The 24,434-nt window shown below is 41.9% G+C and overlaps 1 protein-coding gene across 5 annotated transcripts in view; it reads right to left on the minus strand.

Moving 5' to 3' along the window:
• Positions 1-207: 207 nt before the first annotated feature.
• Positions 208-24,434, minus strand: part of NNT (nicotinamide nucleotide transhydrogenase) — a 97,595-nt gene continuing 73,368 nt past the window's right edge. For all 5 annotated transcript variants that reach the window (XM_066378035.1, XM_066378023.1, XM_066378006.1 and 2 more), the window contains exons 19-22: positions 22,595-22,676; positions 4,573-4,691; positions 2,065-2,180; positions 208-536 (exon numbers count right to left, since the gene is read on the minus strand). In XM_066378035.1, coding sequence (XP_066234132.1) covers positions 387-536; positions 2,065-2,180; positions 4,573-4,691; positions 22,595-22,676 — 467 coding nt within the window. In that variant the 3' untranslated portion in view covers positions 208-386. The remainder of the gene's footprint in view (positions 537-2,064; positions 2,181-4,572; positions 4,692-22,594; positions 22,677-24,434) is intronic.

Consider the following 24,434-nt stretch of genomic DNA (forward strand, 5'->3'; position numbering starts at 1 on the left):
TGTAATGTTTGCACTGCATCAGAGTTTTCAAATCCATGTTTGGTTAAGTCTTCGAATCCTTGACTTCATTTCTTACATTACTGGCTACTGAGCAGGAATTTTTAAAAATCCAAATGGATTTCTCCTTTTATAAAATACTTTTGATTCATAACACCAAAAATATATACACAGGAAGACATTTAGAATTTTCAATCCTTTTTTGGGGGGGAAATTGAGGGATCTCGCCCTTGAAAACTCTTCCTGTGTTTGCTTTCTTGGGGGTCTTCCTTTTCTCCTCAGAGCTTTGCTGCAGATGTGCATCAGCTGTTTAGATTGATACTTCTGTTGCCTGTTCCCACAGCCACAGAAGAGGTGGCTCTGTTAGACAATAGCTTGATCTTTGAAATTTACTTCTGGTAGGATTCTCGAACTTTCGCCTGCAGCGCATCACACGTCTTCTTGGCATCACCTAGAAGCATGGCCGTGTTGGGTTTGTAGAAAATAGGATTGTCCACTGCAGCATAGCCAACACCCAAGGACCTCTTCATAACAATGACCTAAGGGCCGAAGTTGAAGGGGGAGAGGGAATTTAGCCAATCAGGCTGGGAGGTGTCAGGCACACAAACGTCACCCTGCCCTCACTCTGAACAAGGCACGTACCACTACTAACTCTTGAGTACAGAGATTTTAAAATATACCAGGAGTATTTTAATGCCTATGTACACTGTACTAACTTTAATTTCTAAAATAAGCCCATATTTTCAAACCATTGAGAGAAAAAGTCATGTTGACAATAGTTTATCTCTAAGTGGGAAGATTAAAAGTGATTTTCTTCTCAGTGCTTTTGTCCATAAAGGCTACATGTGACATTTTCCAGTCAGAAAAATAAGCGTCTTTTTATGAATGAGCTAGAGAACAAGCATAGTGCATAAGCTTCTACTACAAATTTTAACATAAATGTAGTGGAGTGGGAAAATAGTATGATTTCTATTCCATCACTTTAAGGTAAAATATATTAGAAAGTTCTAACACAAAAGCCCAAAGAGCAATCAACCACAAAGAGAGTGCTAACACCTAATATTATAGTCCTACAGAGCAAATCTGAAGGGATAAGCCCATCTCTAATACTGATATGCTACAGACATTTACAATTACACAGATTATGGGTAGTGCGGTCCTGCTAAATTATCAAGTCAGTTCTTAATGAAATGCAAAGCTTTCCTATGGTCCTCTAAGACATGTCATTGACCTCAAAATGAAAGCACTAAAAATATGTTCACACTTCAAATAGCACTAGTACCAGAACATACTCTGCAAACTCTCAAACATTAATGACCAACGCAGTAATTTTTCATATTCACATGAACCGATGCATGGCATATATACTCATGCACCACAAACACAGCTTTAAATGTTTGCATTTGTAAAGTCAAGAGAAATGAAATTGAAGGGGAAATGTATATTCTGTAATTGTGGTACTTCTAATGCAGCTACAGCTCTGGAGCGGTGAAGGATATGCCCACTGCTGTGGCAGAGGGAGATTCATAAGCGTCTGAGCTCCCTAGAGTGCAGCCATTTGCTCTCTCAGAAGTAATATGTGCCCACACAGCTTGCTTCCTCGTGCCATGCTGTTATCCGATTTCCAAATCACTTTTCTTCTAGATGCTCCACCACGACATACAAATTTAACACCATTCAATGAAAAAATGTGCTCATCTTCCTATATGAAGGCGATGATACTGACTCACTGCCCCAGAAAGAAGCCATCTGCTTCACTGGACTTGACCTTGAATTCGGCCAGACTCATTCCAAAAGCTCCTGTTTCAGCTGTGGTTACAGATTTTGCTAATCCGACCACATAATCTCATCTAGGTGTACTCGAGATTGGGACACATGTGTGGACTCGCTGGAGACCACAGAGCAGACAGAAATCATGTCAACAGACCTGGACCCTGAACATACTCTTAACTTCTGGGCCTCCAAACACCTTTGTCACTTCTTATCAAGTGACCAAGGAGAGTTCTGTGCGTGAGCCTTTTAAGAGGTTTGATTGCTAAAATGAACACACAAAGTCTGGAACCTTACCTGCTTTGACTTCCAGACCTCGAGAACTGGCATGCCGGCAATAATAGAGTTGGGGTCTTCCTGAGCTGCCGAGTTCACAGTGTCATTAGCCCCAATTACAAGGACCAAATCAGTGTCTACATAGCAAAAGCAAAAGGAGAAAATATAAATCTTAAGGGAGTCATTTTTGCTTCTTTTCAGGCAAATAAGAGTGATCTGACTTTATAACAACCCACACTTGTGCCAGGCACTGTCCAATGAGCTTCTCAGAGAGATTTGGTAGCTTAACTGATAGCATACAGCAAAAAAGCAATAGGTCCTGCATCTAAACCAGAGCATCCTGACTGGAGCTTGTTGCATTATTTATGCTTTCCTTCCCCACAATGGATCTACCTAACGGAACGTTAGACAGTTCTTTTGTCATCCCATAATTATCCTCCCAATTACGTTATTTTGTAATCTTTGCATTTCCTTTTCAACCTCTACAATGAACCACTTAAATGCAATTTAATGTCTCATATACTTTTTGTAGCAATGTTTTTTGTGGTGTGTCACCTTGGGCAAGGGAAACAAAAGAAAAAAATAAACAAATGGAACTACATCAAACTAAAAAGTTTCTGCACAGCAAAGGAAACCATCAATGAAATGATAATTTACTGATACAACTGATAAGGGCTTGATATCCAAAATTTGAAAAGAACTTATAAAACTCAACAAAAAAACAATCCAATTAAGAAATGGGCAAAGGACCTGAACAGACACTTCTCCAAAGAGGGCATACTGATGGCCAATAGACATATGAAAAGATTCTCAACATCACTAATCATCAGAGAAATGTAAATTAAATCCACAATGAGCTATCACCTCACACCTGTCAGAATGGCACTCATCAATAAACAAGTGTTGGTGAGGACATGGAGAATGGGAAACCCTCATGCACTGTTGGCAGGAATGCAGATGGTGGAGAGCAGTATGGAGTTAACTCTAAAAAATTAAAAATGAAACTGCATCATGACCCAGCAATTTTACTTCTGGGTATATATATTCAAAGAAAACCAAAACAATAACGTGAAGGAATATATGCACCCCTAAGTTCATTGCAGCGTTATTTACAATAGTCGAGATTTGGTAGCAGCCAGAGTGCCCATCAGTAGCTGACTGAGTAGATAAAAAAAAAGCTGTGGTACGTTTATAAAGTGGAATATTACCCAGCCATAAAAGGAAGGAAATCTTACCCTTTGTGACAGCATAAATGGATCTGGAGAGTATTATGCTAAGTGAAATAAGCTAGTCAGAGAAAGATAAGTACCATATACTTTCACTTATATGTGGAATATAATGAATAAAATAGCAAACAAAATACATAGAAACCGACTCAGATATGGAGAACAGACTGACAGCTGTTAGAGGGGTGGGGGTAGGGGAGACTGAGTGAAAAAGATGAAGTGATTAAGCAAAGAGAAAAACACTCATAGACGCAGACAACAGTATGGTGACTACCAGAGGGAAAGGAAGGTCAGGGGAGGTGGAAGAGGGTAAAGAAGGAATAAATGGAGATGGAAGCGGACTGACTTGGGGAGATGAACACACAATACAGTACACTGATGATGTATTACAGAATTGCACACCTGAAACCTATATAATTTTATTAACCAAAGTCACCCCAATAAATTCAATAAAATAAAAAAAAAAGAAAATGGTCTAAGCGTCTGCACTATATTAAACCTGTGTCCATAATTCCTGGAACTGGCAGGTTTCACACATTATTTAGCAACAGTGAAATTTGAAAGGAGGTATAAAATTAAAATGGTCTAAATTCCCTTTTTAAGCACTATAATATAAACTACCTCAGAACTTTGCCAAAATGCCCAAGTGAATCGAGACATACACAAATTTCATTATTTTTTCTCTAATAAAGAGTATTTTTTTTAAGTTTACAGTGGATACTTGCCAGAGGAAACTGGTTTAAGTTTAACAAACATAATCTTGGGCCAAATATCATTAGCATTCAACAAATACCCCACGACAGCCACAAAGTACAGTACCTTCCCTAGTGAAGTCCTAGTGCTTTAAAGAAAGCAGAGGACTACTTTACTGACTGTGAATTGGTACAACTGGAAACCACTAAACACTGCAAGCATCAGACGCTAAATTACCAACAGCCATTTTATAAACAAGGAACCTAACACTGAGTACCTAGTTCAAGGTCACGAGAGTGTCAGGGCCTAGGTTCCCAAGCCAGGTGTGTTCTGAGTCCCTGGGCACTGCACCTCCTCCGGGCGGCCTCCCAGGACTGCACCATCCTTCCGCTCTCCTCACAGGAAGAAAATCAACTATGCTGCTTACAAAGCTACTGAGCCTCATTTAGTCCTGTTCACTTCTTCAATGTCACCTGTGTCCCCGTAAGAAGTGGGTGACTCTTCGTCAGACGAGCAGGTCTTCCGCAACACCTCTGTTTACGTCCTCAGACTGGCACAACTTTCCTCACACTAAGAAGGTTTCCATGTCACCATGGGCCCCGTCACTTACCTGGAAAATCGTGGTTGATCTCGTCCATTTCCAACACAATATCATACGGCACCCCGGCCTCGGCCAGAAGCACATTAAGCTGACCGGGCATCCGGCCTGCAACTGGGTGGATTCCAAACCTAGACATGAAACAAACCAACAGCTGGCTTACTCGATGGGCCAAAATGCACCGAGACCCCAATATCACCTCCCATCTGCACAGTTTGTTCTTGGCACCCCTACTTCTCCTGGTACTATCTCATATCCACAGGCAGAAACAGAATTAGCCCAGATTTGCAGTCAATTTGCAAATGTTGGAGCTGGAGATCCAATATCTCAATATACACAAACTAGAGCTCCCTTCAGAGAAATAAGCGTAACCTTAGAACTCGACTCTTCTACATACGTTTTAAGTACAACAAACTTCCAACAACGTAAATATATAATATCGCCTTACGTTTAACAAGCATGGTGTGCTTTTGTTATACTTTCTGATATATCTTGAACCTTTAAAAACTTACGTAAGCCAGCATGAAATCAAACGTTTGCCATGAAAAAAAATCAATGTTTTCCCATCAAAACCTGAGTCTACATTCAACTTTAACTTTTATGTTCAAAAGCAGGGGAAATAAAATATTGCCATGTACATTAAGTTAATGGCCTACAATCTTTCAGAGCATGATAGGAAGCGATGGTATCCACGTCACAGAAGGAGACACGAGAGTAACATGCTGGAGAGGTTAAAATGCGGAGAAATGGACAAATCCGGGCCCCACACTTTGTCAAGGCAAAAGAAACAGAAGCATCAAGCGATTTCTTTCAGCCAGAGCCAGAATGGGATCTTCAAAGTCATGTAATCCAACCTCTTCCCCGCCATATTGGTCTCTGTCTCCTCGGCACTGGGCACAGTGCCTGTCCTATTACAGGAAGGGCTCAATAAAGTGACTGAGTGAGTGAATAAACCCAGTGAAGAAATGTGTTTTAGAGCATCTCTTGGCAGGAATCCACGTAGTCTCAGCTTAAATACCTTCAGTGACCAGAAACTTACTTCGTCCTCAAGTCTACTGCATTACTGGACAGTCCTTGTGATTATGTGCACCAAACGCACACAAACACACACTGATTAGTAAGCCAGGGAGAACCCCCATCTCATTGTTTTCCAAGGTCTGTAGTTGTGCCTTCTGGGGTCATGAATCTGCACCCTCTTCCATATGTGGGTCCCGTTCGGCTTTCCTACAATGCCAACTAAGCAGACCTCCTCAGCTCACTGCGGTGCCCAACCGACCTCCCTTCTCTCAGGTTCCCAGTCCTTCTCCCAGGATGCCTCCTAACAGTTTTGGGAAGGGAATAGCTCAACACAAGTCAAAATTTTAAAATGCTCTCTAAAAGCAACATTGCTTTGTGTAGAAGGTATTCTACTGAGTGGGACACTTCAACAAAAAATTTTAAAAAAAAAACATTGCTAAACATTGAAACTAAACATTGAAATCCTAATGCCATCCTCTGTTCCACACCAGAGTTTTCAATAACTTCTGAAAACATAAGAAATGAGGCAGATAACTGACAACTAGTATTCACACTCTTCCCGTAGAAATATAAGCTATATTCAGCACGACTGCGGCTGTTTCCGCGGTAAAAGAGAAAGCATTTCCCTAATGTGATGCAGACTCTTCAGCTGAGATATCTACTTTAACATTTTATACTTTTACAGTGGCAGTTAAGATAAAACATCTGGGAAAAATAATTTCTCCAGGCACCCAAATAATATGCTCATTAGATGGGAGCTATTATTACTAAACTTCAAAAATGAACAGAAATGTTATTTTAATATTTTAATAATAATACCGCATTTTAAGCGTGAATATAAAAAAATAAAAAGAGACTTGGAAAGAAAATGCACTACATTAAAATCACCAATGTATACTCTTTAGCCTGCTGATTGTCATGAATCTAGGAAAAGAAAAAGACATGATGAATGGAAGTTTCCGAGGTGCTTGACTTTGTGAACAGGCACCTCAGTCTCCAGCTGAGGATCTGAGCCTTTTCTTCTACGACAGGTGGCCAAGCAGTCCCTGTGGTTCCCCGGGCAGTAACAGTGGCAGTCAGAAAAAAAATACATTATCGAGCTCAGAGAAGGCAGGATCACTCACATGTAATAATTCCAATTTTAAAAAAAGAGGAAAGAGGGCCCTGGCCGGTTGGCTCAGCGGTAGAGCGTCGGACTGGCATGCGGGGGACCCGGGTTCGATTCCCGGCCAGGGCACATAGGCGAAGCGCCCATTTGCTTCTCCACCCCCGCTCCCCCCTCCTTCCTCTCTGTCTCTCTCTTCCCCTCCCGCAGCCAAGGCTCCATTGGAGCAAAGATGGCCCGGGCGCTGGGGATGGCTCCTTGGCCTCTGCCCCAGGCGCTAGAGTGGCTCTGGTCGCGGCAGAGCGACGCCCCGGAGGGGCAGAGCGTCGCCCCCTGGTGGGCAGAGTGTCGCCCCTGGTGGGTGTGCCGGGTGGATCCCGGTCCGGCGCATGCGGGAGTCTGTCTGACTGTCTCTCCCCGTTTCCAGCTTCAGAAAAATACAAAAAAAAAAAAAAAAGACAAAAAAAATATAAAAATAAAAAAATAAAAAATAAAAAAAAGAGGAAAGAGGATTTCTGTAATCCTTACAAAAAGTGAGAAAGAGGACAGAGCACAAAGCAAAACAAATGCACATAAGAGAGTGACTTGGACATGTGGCTTTAAAGGCACGCAGGACACTCAAGTATGTAAGAATAAGAAATTAATTTGGACATCAAAATTAATAAGGATAGTAACTGATTATAAACCACCAAGGAAAATGGGAATTCATGAGTCAAGATGGGTAACAGATTTAAAAGTCAATATGGAAGGAAGAAGGAAGAAAGAAAGGGAGGGAGAGACACTATATAGTGATAGACCATCAACTGATACATGTGGTGGGTTATAAAACCACCATTTTGCAACCATCATAATAAAATTGGTTCAAATGGAAATCATCAGCTTGTGCCTGACCTGTGGTGGCACAGTAGATAGAGCATCGACCTGGAATGCTGAAGCTGCCAGTACAAAACCCTGGGCTTGCCTAGTCAAGGCATGTAGGAGAAGCAACTACTATGAGTTGATGCTTCCCTCTCCTCCCCCACATATCTCTCTTTCTCTCTCTCTCTCTCTTCTAAAACCAAAAAATGAAATTTTAAGAAAATAAGAAAATTATCAGCATGTATTCAATCTAGGGAGTAAACTTTGATGAGGAACAGAACTTGTGCAAAGTCTTAAAAAGAACTCAGAGCAGTATTCCCCTGTCCCTTGATCTTAACAGAAAAAGAAAAAAATTTTTAAGACTTTCAGGCTTTCTGCCTGACTAGTGGTGGCACAGTGGATAGAGCATCAACCTGGTACGCTGAGGTCCCAGGTTCCAAACCCTGAGGACATTGGCTTGAGCGTGAGCTCATCAGTTTGAGTGTTGGGTTGCTGGCTTGAGCATGGGATCATCGACATAATCCCAAGATCACTGGCTTGAGCAAGGGGTCACTGGTTTGGCTGAAGTCATGGCACTGGTCATGGCACTATGAGAAGCAATCAATGAGCAACTAAAGTGTCACAACTACAAGTTGATGCTTCTCATCTCTTTCCCTTCCTGTCTCTTTGTGTCTATCTGTCTCTCTCTCTTGCTTTAAAAAAAAAAAAAAAAAAAAAAAAAAAAAAAGAACTCAGTGCCTTCTCTGGGAGCTATTCTATTGAAATTAACCAATAATAAGAATGAGTAGTTGTTAGAAATAGTAAACATCTATACTTTCTGCTCAATAGGAATTTGATTAAGTGGACAGAGTCCCTATTTCCTTTTCCCCCCAGCTAACAGTTCCTTGTAAATGCCTAACAAAACAGATTACCAAGATTAACAAACCAAAACCCAGCCAAGAACTTAAACTGAAACCGGAATTTCTTACGCATTTTAATGCACTGTTTGGTTTATATGGGTACTAACTCAATATTCTTCTAAATATTGTGTGGAAGAACCAAAGGCTGAAGAATGTACTCCAATAAAGGCAGAAATCCATACTATAATTAAATTTTAGGGGCCTGATGAGTCTTTTAAAAAAAAATAATGGAACAAAATAATTTTCAAAAGAACATCTTAAAATCAAAATTTAATTGGAAAAGTTGGTTTCACTTTACACACGTTCTAATGCATTATTAATCAGCTGATTTATATTCACGGTTAATGCCAATTTGTATTGATATATCTACTGTGTCAATTTCAAGTCGATGTCAAATTCACACAAGGCTGCTTTCGCACATTCACAAACAGGGGTTTTTACCTCTATCACCGACTACACCCAATGATATAACTATTGATAAATAACTCGGGTTAGTTCAGGGAGCTGCTGCCTAAAAGCATCAGAGGGTACTTGGAGAAGGTTCAAGGGAAACACAAAATACCCAGCAACTTAGAAAATAACACACTCTAAGTGAAAAAAAAGATCAGCTGGTTAGAAAAGAGACAAAATCTTATTTTCAAGCAGACCAAACAAATCAGAAATCGACCAAAAAGTCCTCATTTTTGTAAAACAGAATAAAATGAAATGGTCTTCAAATACAAAAGAATTGGAATTAAATTTAAAAAAAAATTTGTTGTTGCTAATTTAAAACAAATGCCCCCAGTTAAGGAATGTTTTGGGCTTCTTTTCTGTGGATCAGGAAGAGAAGGGCTCATTAATCTGGGCTGATACACTACCCACCTCCCATTCAGTAAAAAACGGAGTCAAGAGTATTTCACACACAAATGTGAAGGATGGTAGATTGTCAGTGGACATAATTCAGGCAGCTGCAGCTGTTGGGACAGCCCTCCAGGTAGGCGAGGAGGGAAGGGATATAAACGAATGGTCTGAGCTACTAGTAAGGGAGGGACAGCTTAGGTGGGACTCAGAACTTCCAGAACAACCTAAGACATCACTTGTACCTCACTCCTATAGTACTCATTGCCTGGAGTTACTTGTCTGAGCTCTTTTGAGATGTTAATAGTAGTCTTAGACACCAAAAACTTTCTCTTCATCTTCCCATCCTTCTAACCACTAATACGTATTTCCTATTTTCCCCACATCCCTTCCTCTTCCCAAAAGGGATGGTTGAGACTTAAGAAAGACCAAGAGTCATTGTACTGCATGACACTTAAGGTCTGAATGAGTTTTCTACTGCTGCTATAACAAATTACCTCAAATTTAGTAGCTTAAAATAACCCAAATTGATGTTCTTACAGTTCTAGAAGTCAAAAGTCCAAAATCAGCATCCCCACCCTGAAATCAAGGTGTTGGCCAGGCTGCAATTCTTCTAGAAATCCACTCCTTGCCTTTTCCAGCTCCTGCCTGCCCTCATTCTTTGGCTTGTGGCTGCATCACTGTGACCTCTACTATTTCTACTGTCACATTTTCTTCTCTGACTCTGAACCTCCTTCCTAGTGATCGTATGGGCCCACCTGAATAATACAGGATAATCTACAGATCCCAACATCCTCCCCTGAAATCTACAAAGTCCTTTTCATCATTGTAAGGCAACACATTCACAGATTTTAAGGGTTAAGAAGTGAACATATTTGGACTGGGGCGGGGGGGGGGCATTATTCAGCCAACCACAAACTTCCTTTCCAGTCCTAAAATTCCATGAACTAAGGCTTCTATTTTAGCTAAATAAACCAATATACACTTTGTGATTTACTTTTGGATTTCAATTTTGTATTCCTCTTTGATTCCAGTTTCTTTGTTTAATTTTAATTTATTCTTTTCTTAATATTGCCTTTGCTTATCTTTAAATTATTCCATTTGGCTATCATCTTTACACTTTCACTGAGGTGTCTTGGACCAAATTAGAAATCAAAAACCTCTAAATATATTGGTTATTATTGTAATATTTGATTAGCTGTAGACTTCCTAAAAGACGACGTTTCTTTTGAGCTAGTTGCAAAGGGTAAATAATCACAAAGCTAACCAACATGTTATGCAGAACATCCCAAAGGACAGATCACTTTATATCTGTTTGCATAATAATTTATTATACTAAACTTTCAGACTAAAAGATTGGAGGAAAACACACGCAAGGCTATTACAGGAGAATGCCAATGTTTTGATAGAAACAACAAAACACGCTACATTTGTAGAAATATGTATGTGCAATGTGAGTTTATAACAATCCTGGCCCATGTAACTGGCTCATCTCCAAAGTATGTATTAAAGTTAATTATATCAGACATCAGTTGGCCATGACCAGCAATTTCCAGGAACCGACAGCCAAAGCTCGTCAAGGTTCCATCATCACATGAAGAATATCCAGAATTCCAAAATGCAAAGCCTATTAGCCTTTTCCTTCTTCCCTTTGAACTACAAAAAATTAGTTTTATTGTGTACATGCTTTACAAAACAAAATTGGCTGTCCCTGACCACAGCAAAATTCTACAGAAGGGAAAGAATGACTCAAATGAGATGCCAGGAAGACCTTCCACGCTCTCGCCTCTCCTCCCACCGGGGTACTGCACCGTAACAGATAGGTTGACATGGCTGTGCTCTGCAGATGGCGAGTGTTTTGGGGACAGGAGCCATGGTTTATTTTTCAGTCCCCCATAGTACCTGGCACTCTGTTACAGGGATTCATTTACGACTGGGCAGGGTTTTAAACAACATAGTAAGCTCAGTAAGGTATGCTGACTCATGAACTTTCTATGCCTCCTTTTAGAGAAAGAAGGTAGGGGCATAGTCTAGAGTAGCAGTTAAACTCTCTAGAGGAGTGGTTTTTAACCTTTCTACACTTGGGGGCTGGTGAAAATAAGAGAATTATTTTGGGGACCACTAAGGCAGAAATCACCCTGAGCATAAGTGAATCCAACTAAGATCACTGGGTCTATAATCTCCATACAGCTTCAGGGTGGTTACCGTAACTCTTTTGAGGATGGGCTCAAAATTTCTGGTGGTCCCTTGGTTAAAAAACACTGCTCTAGAGTACCACCCCCTGGGTTCAAAACATTCAGACAGTTTACTTCTGTGCGCCCCTCTTCCCTCATGTAACAATGGGACTGATAATAAACCCTCTTCAGAGGATTACTGTGAAATTTAAGGGAGACCGTTTATGTAGAGAGCTTTTCATAGGAAGCACATTAGATCAATGCCTGGCACACACAAGCCATTAATAAATATAACCTGCAATCAATAAATGTAACCTGCAATCATGAAGTTGTATTCAAATACATTTTGGTAATCTAAAGGTTCACATGGATTTTTCAAATAATCATTTGAAATTCTGGTGATCTAAAGGTTCACCTGGATTTTTCAAATAATCATTTTTCAAATGATCATTTTAATGATCATTATATAAAAAGAAATGCATGTTCTTGCATTAAAATAAACATTGGTTTGATATCAACATTTGCTAGGTTGGTTTTCTAATTTTCACCTTGAAACCTGAGTAAATATCAATATAATCTAACAAAAGCCAGAAATTCTTGTACTCACAACTATATCTAAATACTAGAGAAATTATACAGTCAGTGTAGACTGAGGCAAACAATTGCAAACACTGAACTCACTGGGAACTTGGCACAACTAGTGTTCAAATACAGATTTACTTTGACATAGTCAAATTTCCAAAGACCATATTCAACCCTCCCACAGATACTATTAGGCAAAAAGTACTGTTTCCTCAATTGACAAATGTCATCAAGTCAGGGATAATCTCTTCAATTATCTTGAGGTGAAAAAAACCCACTTCTTGCTATTTTTCTCTCTCATATATGAAAATAATAAAATCTTTCATAGAACATTATATAGTAAAAGTGAAGGCCTCAGTCACCAATAAAATAGACCCAGGCACAGTTTAAAAAAAAAAAAAGTAGAATAATCTACTTGAATGAACAGCCTGATCTTCAAGGCCTTTTAAATGAACAAAGATATAATAAAAACAAATGGAAGTGGAGACAAGCGCTATTCATGAATACTGCGTGAACAGCATAAAATTTGGTAAAAAAGCCATTTCTTAAAAACCCATCGTTTTTAAGCCTCTTTTATAATACAAGATAATATAAATCTCATTCTTAAACTTTTTTACTACCTCACATTAGACTTCAGACACCACAAGCTCTAAAGGGGACACGGCAATGTGAACTCCCATGACTGTGGCCTTGGAGACAACATGTCCTGACCAGGGTGCATCGTACGTAGTATCTTGGATATGCAGAACTATTAAAAAGTAAATAACCTTGTGGGGCCTACCACAAATGTTCACATAAACTAGATTTTCCTTTTCGTGTTATGGAAATATGAAGATTTAGTTCAGCAATAAACCATGAAGAGCCAAGTATCCTAACATGGGGACCACTGTGCCCATTCGAAAGTATTTAGAGTGCTGCTTTCTCTATGTTGCAGCCTCTTGCTATTATAAATAGTGGAAGCGATGGCCAGATCTTTTTTTCAATCTCTTTTAATGTTTTGGGAATCACTATGCAAAATATATTTTCATACTCAAGATATTCAAAGGTTTATTTTCCTTTCTGTTACTGTGTATTCTATTTTAAAAATCAAACTACAGGATGGTGTACATTGATAAGATTTTGGAATTCTGCCTATTTAATATCATCAACCAACATTTACCTACATGTATGATTCTCAGCTCCTAGGAGGAAGACAAATTAACTAGGAAATAGACATAACAAAGGAAAAATAAAAAGAGGGGTCCTTTATTAGAAGTCTACTTATTCTTCCTTTTTTGAACCATCAATTTTTATGAGTCAATAAAACCTGAGGAGTTAAAATAGACCTTAAAGATTCTTCAGTCCAACCACGTCTTAAGGCATAAATCCTTCATTTAGAATTGCAGTGAATGGGGTACACCCCATCAGAAACAAAACAGGCCAGGAGTTCTCCATGATGCAATAGAGTCCCTGGTACGGGCTACACCTTAAGGAACTGACTCTGTTTGCATGGGGCAATGCTCCATTCAGAGTAGGGTCCATGGAGGTAATAAAAAAAGATCTGGTCCCTGGCTGGTTGGCTCAGCAGTAGAGCGTCAGCCTGGCATGTAGAAGTCCCAGGTTCGATTCCTGGCCAGGGCACACAGGAGAAGCGCCCATCTGCTTCTCCACCCCTCTCCCTCTCCTTTCTCTCTTTCTCTCTCTTCCCCTCCCATAGCCAAGGTTCCAATGGAGCAAAGTTGGCCCAGGCGCTGAGGACAGCTCCATGGCCTCCACCTCAGGCGCTAGAATGACTCCAGTTGTAACAGAGCAACGCCCCAGAGGGGCAGAGCATCACCCCCTGGTGGGCGTGCCAGGTGGATCCTGATCAGGCACATGCAGGAGTCTGTCTGTCTGCCTCCCCATCTCCCCTTTCACTTCAAGGGGAAAAAAATACAAAAAAAAATCTGTTACTATATTCAACATTTCTTAATTTGTATATTTCACCTGTGAAAAATATGATGGGATCTTAAAAGTAAGCTTTCTTTGGTTTATCACATTCTGATCAGAATTTCTGATTGACAATTACAGACCACTTATTAAAAGTGCAAGAAAGAGCTGTTTTTAAAAGAAATTTATTTTAGTAAGTTTAGTTCAGAATAAAACCTTATAAAATATGAAGCAGGGTAGATGGGCCATAAACTACCCTCCTGGTGAAAAGGGTAGCAGCTGGGTAGGGCTGGCCTCTCCATTTGAGGAAGAACATGGTAATGATGTGGGGGGAAAAAATCTTCCTGACAAGGCAGACCGCGTCCGCAAGAGCTGATTAATGAGAGAGGCTCCGGATTCAACTTCCTGGCGAAACTTCTTAGGCAAAAGGAAGAACACCCAGCTTTCTAAAATTGTGAAAGTCCTTTCTAGAAGCAGTGGTCCAGACCAACTCGCTCACACAATTCCAGACGAAGAAAACAACAACAACAACAAAAAGAAAAACCCACTCATTTAATTTCCTAGGAGTTTCCAGAAGCCAGGATTAGAGAACATTCTGTACCTTTTTTTTGAAGGCTAATAAGGGCTGAACTGCTTACTGTGATCTGAAGCCTGGTGTTCATCCATGGCCTGCCTTTCTTCAGGAGAACTGTGAAGCTTACAAGAGCTTACGCAAACGTCTCAGGGGCACAGTTTCTCCAGGACAGGACAGTAGAACCTGTTCTGTGATGGTGAATGAGGAAATGTTTGACAGAGGGCAATAGTCACATTTCCCATGTATGCATGTGCCCTGTGACACAGAGGCTACCCCCAAAACAAGAAGCTACCTAAGGAGGAGGCGGTCGGGCGACCCAGTGTCACATGTCTCTACATGTGCAACATTCACCATGTCACAACACTACCTCACCCAGTTGGAGGGGGTTATTAAAGACTGCATGCCCAAATATGGCTTTTCCATCACTGAACCAAAGCCCAGCTATCAAACCCAGAAGAGAAACAGAAGGACTACTGAAGCAGTTTTTATTTCAAAGTAACCAAAAAGACTCTGAAGAATGATGTCTGAGAAAAAAAAAAAACACAAAACTTCTAATTTACCACGAATGTTCCAGAATAGTATATTCTGACCTACTGCAGAGAGTTAGTAGAAACGATGCATAATTTCATCTTTGTGTCTGAATAAGTAAGGATGCTGTTGAAGGGCTCTGACGATGAAATGCTAGTGAGCACCATAACATGCACACTATAAGCAAGATACTGAAGAATCCGAAAGTGAAATGAGGAGGGCTTTTATTTATTTGTCCTCTGCCGTGTTTACGTGAACCTTAGTGAAAAAAACAAGCTCAGAGAGTTTCTTGTGACTAATACCAGAACTAAGAACCAAACGCCACCGTGACGGGCAGAGGCTCCGGTTTCATCAGCTGTGAAAGTCTCCCACTTAGACTGCAGAATACTGGAGACAAGGGTTTCCAAGGGATGAGTCTAGAACGTTCATCTGGCAGAGGCTTTACAAAACACCTGAATTCCAGGATTTGACACAGTCCTCCACTCCAAGACAGGGTGGAGCAAAAGTAGGATTATAGGTGTGAGTATACAAACAACAGAGTTTATTTTTGCCTTATGTATGTGTATTGCAACTGTAAACCTACTTTTGCCCACCCCTGTATGCTGTTGACTGCATAAAGCCAAAGGTAGTCTGGTCACCAGTCAGAATCTGGGAGGAAGATGGCCACTCCCTAAGGGCACAATTGCCACCTCTGATCCAAGACATGCCTGGTAATTCTATACACAGACTGAGCACAGATGTAAATGAAGAAGACACATGCTTTCTTTGGTTTTCCTCTAGTCCCCCAAAAGTTTCACTCATCTGACCAATTGCACATATCACCCCCATCACTGCCACCCACCTGCCACCATGCTTTTCAAGAAGGCTAAGAAGCACCCAATATTGTCACAGGAAACCAGAAACATTGGCTAATTCAGACCCTCACCAAACAGAGCCACTTCTGACTTTGAAAGGAATACTTCTACACCCCACATCTGAATTGGAAACACAATGGGGTTCTGGGTGACTCAGAATTCAGAACATCTCAAAGTCCATTAATTAACCTCCCAGAAAATGTAAACTCCTCCAGAAAATGTAAATAGGGTCAAGCATTTTAATCTGTGTACTCACTGATAAAGTCTCAAGACCCAGACCAGTGCCTGGCACAAGGTAGTAGCCAATCATCTGTTCAGTGACTGGTCATTCATAGTCATAGACAGTCATGTCTAAAAACAAAGTATTACAAGGCTGGAATGAAACTGCTAAATATTTCTATTTCTTTGCTCAAATACTATACTGGACCTTTTATCAGGCCAAATTTCTATTCTCTTTGGAAGCATGGGCCTTCACTGCCTTTTTTTTTTTTTTTTTTTTTTTTTTTGCATTTTTCTGAAGCTGGAAACAGGGAGAGACAGTCAGACAGACTCCCGCATGCGCCCGACCGGGATCCACCCGGCACGCCCACCATGGGGCGACGCTCTGCCCACCAGGGGGTGATGCTCTGCCCATCCTGGGCGTCGCCATGTTGCGACCAGAGCCACTCTAGCGCCTGGGGCAGAGGCCAAGGAGCCATCCCCAGCGCCCGGGCCATCTTTGCTCCAATGGAGCCTTGGCTGCGGGAGGGGAAGAGAGAGACAGAGAGGAAAGTGCGGCGGAGGGGTGGAGAAGCAAATGGGCGCTTCTCCTATGTGCCCTGGCCAGGAATCGAACCCGGGTCCTCCGCACGCTAGGCCGACGCTCTACCGCTGAGCCAACCGGCCAGGGCCTTCACTGCTTTTTAAATCTGCAAGTCTTAGCTCTTCCTGTACCCAAAACATGACAAGTCCGAGAGGCTGGACTCTGTTTATCTGAATTTATATAATCCAGGAAAACCCAGTCAGAGCAAAAGAACCTTCTAGCATCTTCAAAAAATGGATTTCTTAGCAAAAACAGCATATATCTAAACCTACAGCCATGTCAGACAAGACCGCAAAACACTATTAAACTGTAAATACTATTGGCAGCTAGAGGTGTTTAGACAGAGAATGAAAAAAATAATATTTTTAAAAACCAGCAAGAAACATCATGCCATGAGCAGGATAAGTAGTCTGAACTGTCCTCTCCTCTCCTTTGTCTTCCTTCCCTACTTCTGAGCTACTTTCCTTGGCAAACTGTCACCTTAAATCAATGGTTCTCAAAGTGTACGCCAGGGCGCACTGGCACGCCCTAGATTTCCAGGTGCGCCCTATGTTATTCCAGAGAAATATGTGCCTGTTGGGGACCAAAAAACCAACAGGGATTTTGGAGTTTAGATTTTGGGGGACAGAGGTGTGGGGTATTGGCTGTAAGCTGACAGTCTGCCCGACGCCCTACGTCACTTACCTGATTAGGTTGCAAAGGCTGTTAAGCTGTGGTGCTGGATTGTTTACACTACCCCCTATGTTCTCCAGAAAGACTGGAGGCAAGTTTCTTTTATCCTTTGTTTGGTGTAAAGTTAAGATGATAATGTATGGTGGGGGTTTTCTGCACTCAACATAATTAAGAGTAAAAAGAGAAGAATTCTTCAATGTATTGATGAGAAAATGATAGTTTGCCTTTCAAATATATGCCTAAACATTGAAGAAACCACTAGGACACATCAGGCTCATGTTTCTCATAAACACAAAAATGAAAAAACTTAACACTTGCGGCAGGAACTGCCGAATTTACTAAATCTTACTAAGAATGTATCTATATATATAAAGATAAATTTTGTTGGTTTTTTTTAATCCCTTTTTTACAAATTCTAAAAAGCATAACTCAAAATATGTAACGTAAAATGTTTTTTAATGTCAGAATAAACTTAATTTTGTCATATTTATTTTAATTACCATAAAAGCATGCTTGGACTTTATATTTTTTTAATATTTGACTTAATTATTATAACATATTTCTCATAAATTTGTATATAGTGAGCCTACAATTATTTGTAGGATTTTAAATGCGCCCCGACTTTAAAAAGTTTGAGAACCACTGCCATAAATGAACTTCATTCACTGACTCCTTTTTTTATACATTTTTTTCTTTGTAACTATAAACTTTGAGAGTGAGAACAGGCCAATGCATTCTTGTATTCTTAGTACCTAGTAATAATTTTTTTTTCTTCTTTTTCCAAGTGAGAGGAGGGTAGAGAGAGAGACAGACTCCCATATGCACCCTGACCAGGATCCACCTGGTATGCCCACTAGGAGGCAATGCTCTACCCATCTGGGGCCATGCTCACCACTGAGCCATTTTTAGCACCTGAGTCAAAGCTACACAGAGCCATCCTCAGCGCCCAGGCCAATGAGCTCAAATCAGTCAAACCATGGCCGCAGGAGGGGAAGAAAGAGAGAGAAACAGAAGGGAGTGTGGGGAGAGTGGAGAAATAGATGGTTGCTTCTCCTGTGTGCCCTGACTGGGAATCAAACCCAGGACATCCACATGCTGGGCTGATGCTCTACCACTGAGCCTAGCTGCCTGGGCCTAGTAATAAATTTCTATCAATAAATTATGAATAGAAAGGTACAGTTGAACATTAACATGAAAGCAATGTATAACATCAGTTAGTCAAAGAGGTTGAGAGTTGCTTCAGCAATTCAAAAGACTTCTGTGATAATCCAAGCCAATAATGTTTGATAAAAAGAAAAATCAAGCAGTGATTTTTTTTTTAATTACTCTCCTTTCTAAGACTCATTCACAGGGAACACTATCTCTACTTTATAATGAAAAGCCTATCATATCAAGCCAAAGAACAGGAAAAAAAGACAAAACAATGTCTGTGGTCTGGCCAGATTTTTTGCATTAAAACACTTTCAGAAATCAAGCATTTAAGTTAGGTAGGCTACAGAGGCACTCAGGGCAACTGGGGAGCAAAAATATCCCAGCCAGAAAAGAACTTCTGAGTCAGCGAACTTGCACGACTTTCCGAAAAGAGCCCTTGTCGTGAAACGCCGTGGGCTTCGTGATGGAATCTCAGCGTGTTATGACCACAGCCAATGCAAAGGCAAATGGGGCTTTCTCCAGATTGGTCGCAGGCCCCGAAGTCAGAAGACTGGGTAACAGAGGTGATTTCTCTGGGCACCGCCTTGGCATAAGTCACATGTCCCCACTGGCACACTTTCACGGGGGAGACATGCAACTACATCACCACATCTGGACACTGGGCACACTGTGATCCTGCAGCTCGTGAGTCCCCTGACACCAGTGGCCCGCAGTGGTGCTCCATGAGCACGCGGAAGCCTTGATGTGATAGAACTTTCTGTCAGTACAGACTGGCATTATTACAGAGCGAGGGAACTTCCGTGGCCATCGCCTGTTCACGCACAAGCCTGTCTCTTTAAAAAGAAGCTGGCGTCTCTGTCTATATAGAATCCTAACTTTGTAAAGAAAATACACATTTCTCCTGTGAAAAGTTGATGACATATGAAGCAAAATTAACAAAGTTCCTATGATTCCCTTTAAATTTAAAATAAAATAATCTAACACGGAAGCAAGAAAGGAAAACTACATAATTCACTGTATTGTGTTAGCAAGAAGAGTTCAATCAAAAACATGAGATTTATATCACTTCTTACAAAGCCCATGTTGAAAATTCATCATACTATAGTAAAAAAAACAAACAAAAAAACTGTCATATAGTAATATATAATTAAATATCTCCCATAGATCTTAAGTCAAATAATTACTGTGCAGTGTGAAAGGCGTCATCCTATAACAGCAGTTTATATTATGTCCTCAGGGACAAAAGGCATATTTTAACAAGGTCAGAAATTAAAATTCCATGTGTCTTATCCCTTTTCTTTTCAGCTCATTTTTCCCATCATCTTACTCCTCTCCTTTCATGTCCTGCCTCCCACCCAGCGGCCCAACAACATGATGCTCACACCTCTGCATCCTCTTTAGTGACACTGGACCGATCTTCCCAGACGTCTGGTTACCATAGGCTGACCGGTGGGTCACAAGAGCGATGTCAAATGAATCACTTCCTTCCCCAAGGAGGACTAAGACATGAAAGCCATCTCTCTATATTTTATTATGTTTGTCACTCACCTCCTAAACATTTCAGTGGTGATCGAAGGCATTGCTAATACATTCGGAAACTTTTCACATGTGGATTGAATTCAGGAAAAAAATCTCTTTTTGTTAAGAAAAGTATTAAAGATTCTTTGACACATCCTTTCTACTTGGAGGTCTGCAAATGCTTTAAGTGGCAACTATGACCAAAAGGGAGGCAGAGTCGCATACTCTACGTGAAAACAGGCATGGGTTACTGAAATGAGACTTCTAATGTGGAAGTTAAGAGACCGACTCAGTGACGTTCCCATCCACCTTCAGTTCTCCTAAGACGATACTAACGGCAGGACCTGTGTGCATCCAGGAATGCCAGTCTGAACATAAAATAGTGTTTTAACTGTTTGTTTTAAAAAACCCAGATGTGTAGGTCGCAGGAAGGCAGAGTTTGGGGCAAGGAGTGAGAGAAGGAAGGGAGGGAAATAAACGAGGAAGAGAAAGAGAGCAGGAGAGAGAAAAGAAAAGGCAACCTATGCTTAAAACATTTTAGATAGAGGCTCTGATTTAATCGTCTACATCTCTTTTTCCACTATTAATGGCTGCGACATTCAGGCTGAAAACCAGCATCCTGCATGCAGTCGGGCACGACACCCTGACCAGTCTAAGCACGCTGTTTGGCTCATTTCCTTATCACCTGCCTCCCCCCCCCACACACACACACACACAAAAGTATAAGATTGGTGTCTACAAGGAATTTCTATCAACAGACATTAATAGTTTGGTCGGCACACTTGAACATCCCAGTGAGCGAACTGATTTTACTTAATCACAGAGTTATCTCATCTCTGCCCTTGGTGAGCCGGCTTCCCCACAAACACAGTCCTGTTCCAGTCTGCTGTGGGGGGAGAACCCAGACAGTCCGGCACTGCCTCCTGGGAGCCGAGTCCCAGAACAGGGACCCACAGGTGCGCAGGACAGACGCAAAGAGCTGCGGGGACCCTCGCCCACCGGCCCGTACTCACATCCCTCAAACCCTCTGGCCAATGTCACAGGGAAGGATCTAGAAAAGCAGAGCGCTCAACTTTGCCATCCTGCTTACTGTCCTCCCAAAAGTACAGTTCTTTGCCCAAATGACAAGTGGTTGCAACAGTTGTGGCTCTAATTCCTATTTCAAAAAGTGGGTGGTTTTCTGAGGAGAAATTTCAGCAGCCTTTTCCACCCGGAGAGTGAGAGCCTGAGAGGCGAAGGGGTCAAATGTCAGCCAGCGCACGGCCCCGCTGGGTGCCCCTCTTCAAAGAGCTCTCCTTTGGGATGTCTGCCTTCAGTGTCAGCCACACAAACCACAAAGCCACAACTCGAGGTGGTTCAAAGGCCTTGCTTGACCTCCTTCCCCAAATCAAACCACAGAGAAACAGCACTTCTATGTTCCCCTGTTAATAAATATCCTGGAATTTAGTATAATAAAATTTCCCTTTCTAAACGAGCCTATATTCACGTCTGATACTGTCAGACAGAGACAGCAAAAACTAGGTAGTGAGACAAAGGCGAGAAAAGGGTTTTTTGCAACTTAGTTTCTTTACCTGAGATTACAAATGCAAAACTGCACTTTAAAAAACTGTCATAAATGTCTAACCACTATGCTCTAGGCCCGAAACTAATAAAATATTGAACATCAACTGTGATTGAAAAAAAATTTTTTCATTAATTTTTTAAGTCGATTTCTCAGTGCGAGCCTATTAAGTGCTCGATGGCCACACAAGGTTGGTGGCTACCGCCTGGGAAGAATGCAGACACAGAACCCCCGGTCCTCGCAGGAAGTTCTATTGGACAGTGTTGGTAGACTGTGACCTGCTCAACAAGGGCCTCAGCAGCAGCAGTATCTGAGCCCATCTCCTGAACTGATGTTTCTGTTCTCAGCGTTCAAAAGCAGTGGTGGAAAGAATAGTACTTTGAGGATCATTTCCGTAGTTGGTCCCTGGAGAAGTTACTGTATTTCCCCATGTACGAGATGCACCTTTTTTCAAAAAATTTGGGACTATGAGTGCGTCTTCATACAGTGGTTGTAGATTTTTTACTTACATTTCCCGCTTTTTGCGCTTGTTTTTGCACTCATTGTTGTAGATGAATAAAACTTGAGTTCAATAACTTCATGTAATACTTTTTTTTTAATTTCGGGCCCCAAAATGAAGGTTCATCTTATACATGGGAGCGCCTTATACATGGGGAAATACGGTACTCTGAGCTGGCCAGCACCAGCACTGGGTGGGGGGGCTGCTGTTCGACAAGGACAAAGTCACAGTTATGTAACAAGTGCTCTCACCACATAAAATTACTGCGTAAGTGGTGGACACTGGCCAAAACACTAACAGGGATTGTCTCCGGGTGCCTTTTCCTTCTTTCTATGTATATGTGCTTCTCAGATTTTATTTAATAGGTACAACAGTCCTTTCTTAATTAATAGAAACTGCATTTAAGATCAGAAACAAGGAAATGGTCCCGTTTTCCTTGTCCTTCCCACATGCTGCAAGCTGCCCCTCGCCCCGCCCCCACTGCAGGCACCTACCTGACTTTCTTGCCCTGTTCGGAGAGCATCTTGACTAGGTCGGCGATGGGGTACTGAGCTTTGGCTGCGCAGAGACCGTAGCCTACAAGGAACATTAAGAACACAGAAGGATGCGGTTTTGACTTTGAAATTGTTAAATTTTCTCTCGATCAAAACATATTTTTATGCCAAAAAAGAAACAATCTGTTAATAGGACTGGAAATGAAAGCAAACTTATTAAAATGGACTTTTATTTAAGACTGGCCTAAATTTCAACTTCAAAATCGAATGGTCCTTCCTTACTCTGGTGCAGGTCTGTTACTGCTGAGTACCCCCTCCCACCCCACCCCACCTAACCCGCATGCTGTGTTCCCTCTGTCTGTCCATCTGTCTCTCTCTGTCCCTCACATAAATGTTTTCAGACTGTCTACGTGCTTGGCTTTGGTGACACTGCTGCCTCGTTTCCCCCTCTAATTTCCTTACTCTCCCTTATTCTTCCTCTATTTCCTGGCATCCATCTTCGGTTCTCCCCCTCACACCACAAAGCTTCCAGGGTTCTAAGCCTACCCCTGGCCTGCACACTTTCCCTGGAAGACTTCAGGCTGCCCCATGGCTTCAACAGCATCTGACTGATGGCTCCCAGTCTGTCCCACGCTCAGCCTGCCAGTCAAGCTCCGGGGCCTCTTGTCCACCGTACCCCTCCACCTCAACCTTAGTGTCTTCAGAAAGGAACTTAAAAACCTTCTCCTCTGCCTAAAAAAAGAAAGGAGTCCTCATCTGTAACCCTACATTCTGCCCCTGTACTGTAAATTCACCAATCTGTCCCATTTCCCCAAATAACCAGTCTCTGACCTGCCTCCAAGCTATGTCCTCTGCCTTCCCCCACCGCCGACACCATCCATCCTGAGCCCCAAAACCGATCCTCGCCACCCAACATCCTTCTCAGTCCAGTGTAGTTCTTACTGTAGCCCTCCTGTCTCCCCGCATTATCGATCTGACTTCTCCATTAGATTGAAAACCCCTACAGGGCAAAGAGTGAGCCCTTTCCACATTCAAACTCTGGCATGTGCTGCTCAGCGGGTAACACCTGTGCCGCTTTCCCCGGGGCAATTCTGTATGTGAGAATGTCCCGCACATCACAGTGCACGTCATGTAGCTGCTGCCACACACAGCTGACAGCGGCAGTCCTGCGTCTGAGAAGACCGCACACCAGACCCATGCTGCCAATGTCTCCAGAAAATAACAGCGGCCCCACCTGAGAAGGCTCACCCCTGAGCACGTTCAATTGTGCTCCTGCTTATTTATATCTTAGTGTAGAACCAAGCAACCAACTACCCACACGCCAGGTCAATAGATTTTCTTCACAGAAAACTCCTGTGATTGAACATGGAGTTAAAATCTTCATCTGAAACCAATGCACTACCTGTAACACCACAGCACCCTGTCACCATGGTGAAAAAGAGCGGGGGGGGGGGGGGGGGGCTCAAAAAAGAAGGAAACTGGCCTGAGGAGATCAAATGATGCGGTCAATGTCATGTCAATCACTAGAAGCAAAATTAGGCCCTGACCAGCTGGCTCAGCAGGAGGCGTCAGCCTGGCCTGTGGAAGTCCCAGGTTTGATTCTCAGTCAGGGCACACAGGAGAAGCAACCATCTACTTCTCCACCCTCCCTCTCTCGATTCTCTCTCTCTCCCTCTCTCTCTCTCTCTCTCTCTCTCTCTTTCCTTCTCTCCCCCTCCTGCAGCCATGGTTTGATTGGAGCAAGTTGGCTCCAGGAGCTGAGGATGGCTACATGGCCTCTGCCTCAGACACAAAGAAGAGCTTGGTTGCTGAGCAACAGAGCAATGTTCCAGATGGGCAG

Source organism: Saccopteryx leptura, chromosome 1 (assembly GCF_036850995.1).
Source record: "Saccopteryx leptura isolate mSacLep1 chromosome 1, mSacLep1_pri_phased_curated, whole genome shotgun sequence".
Lineage (NCBI taxonomy): Eukaryota > Metazoa > Chordata > Mammalia > Chiroptera > Emballonuridae > Saccopteryx > Saccopteryx leptura.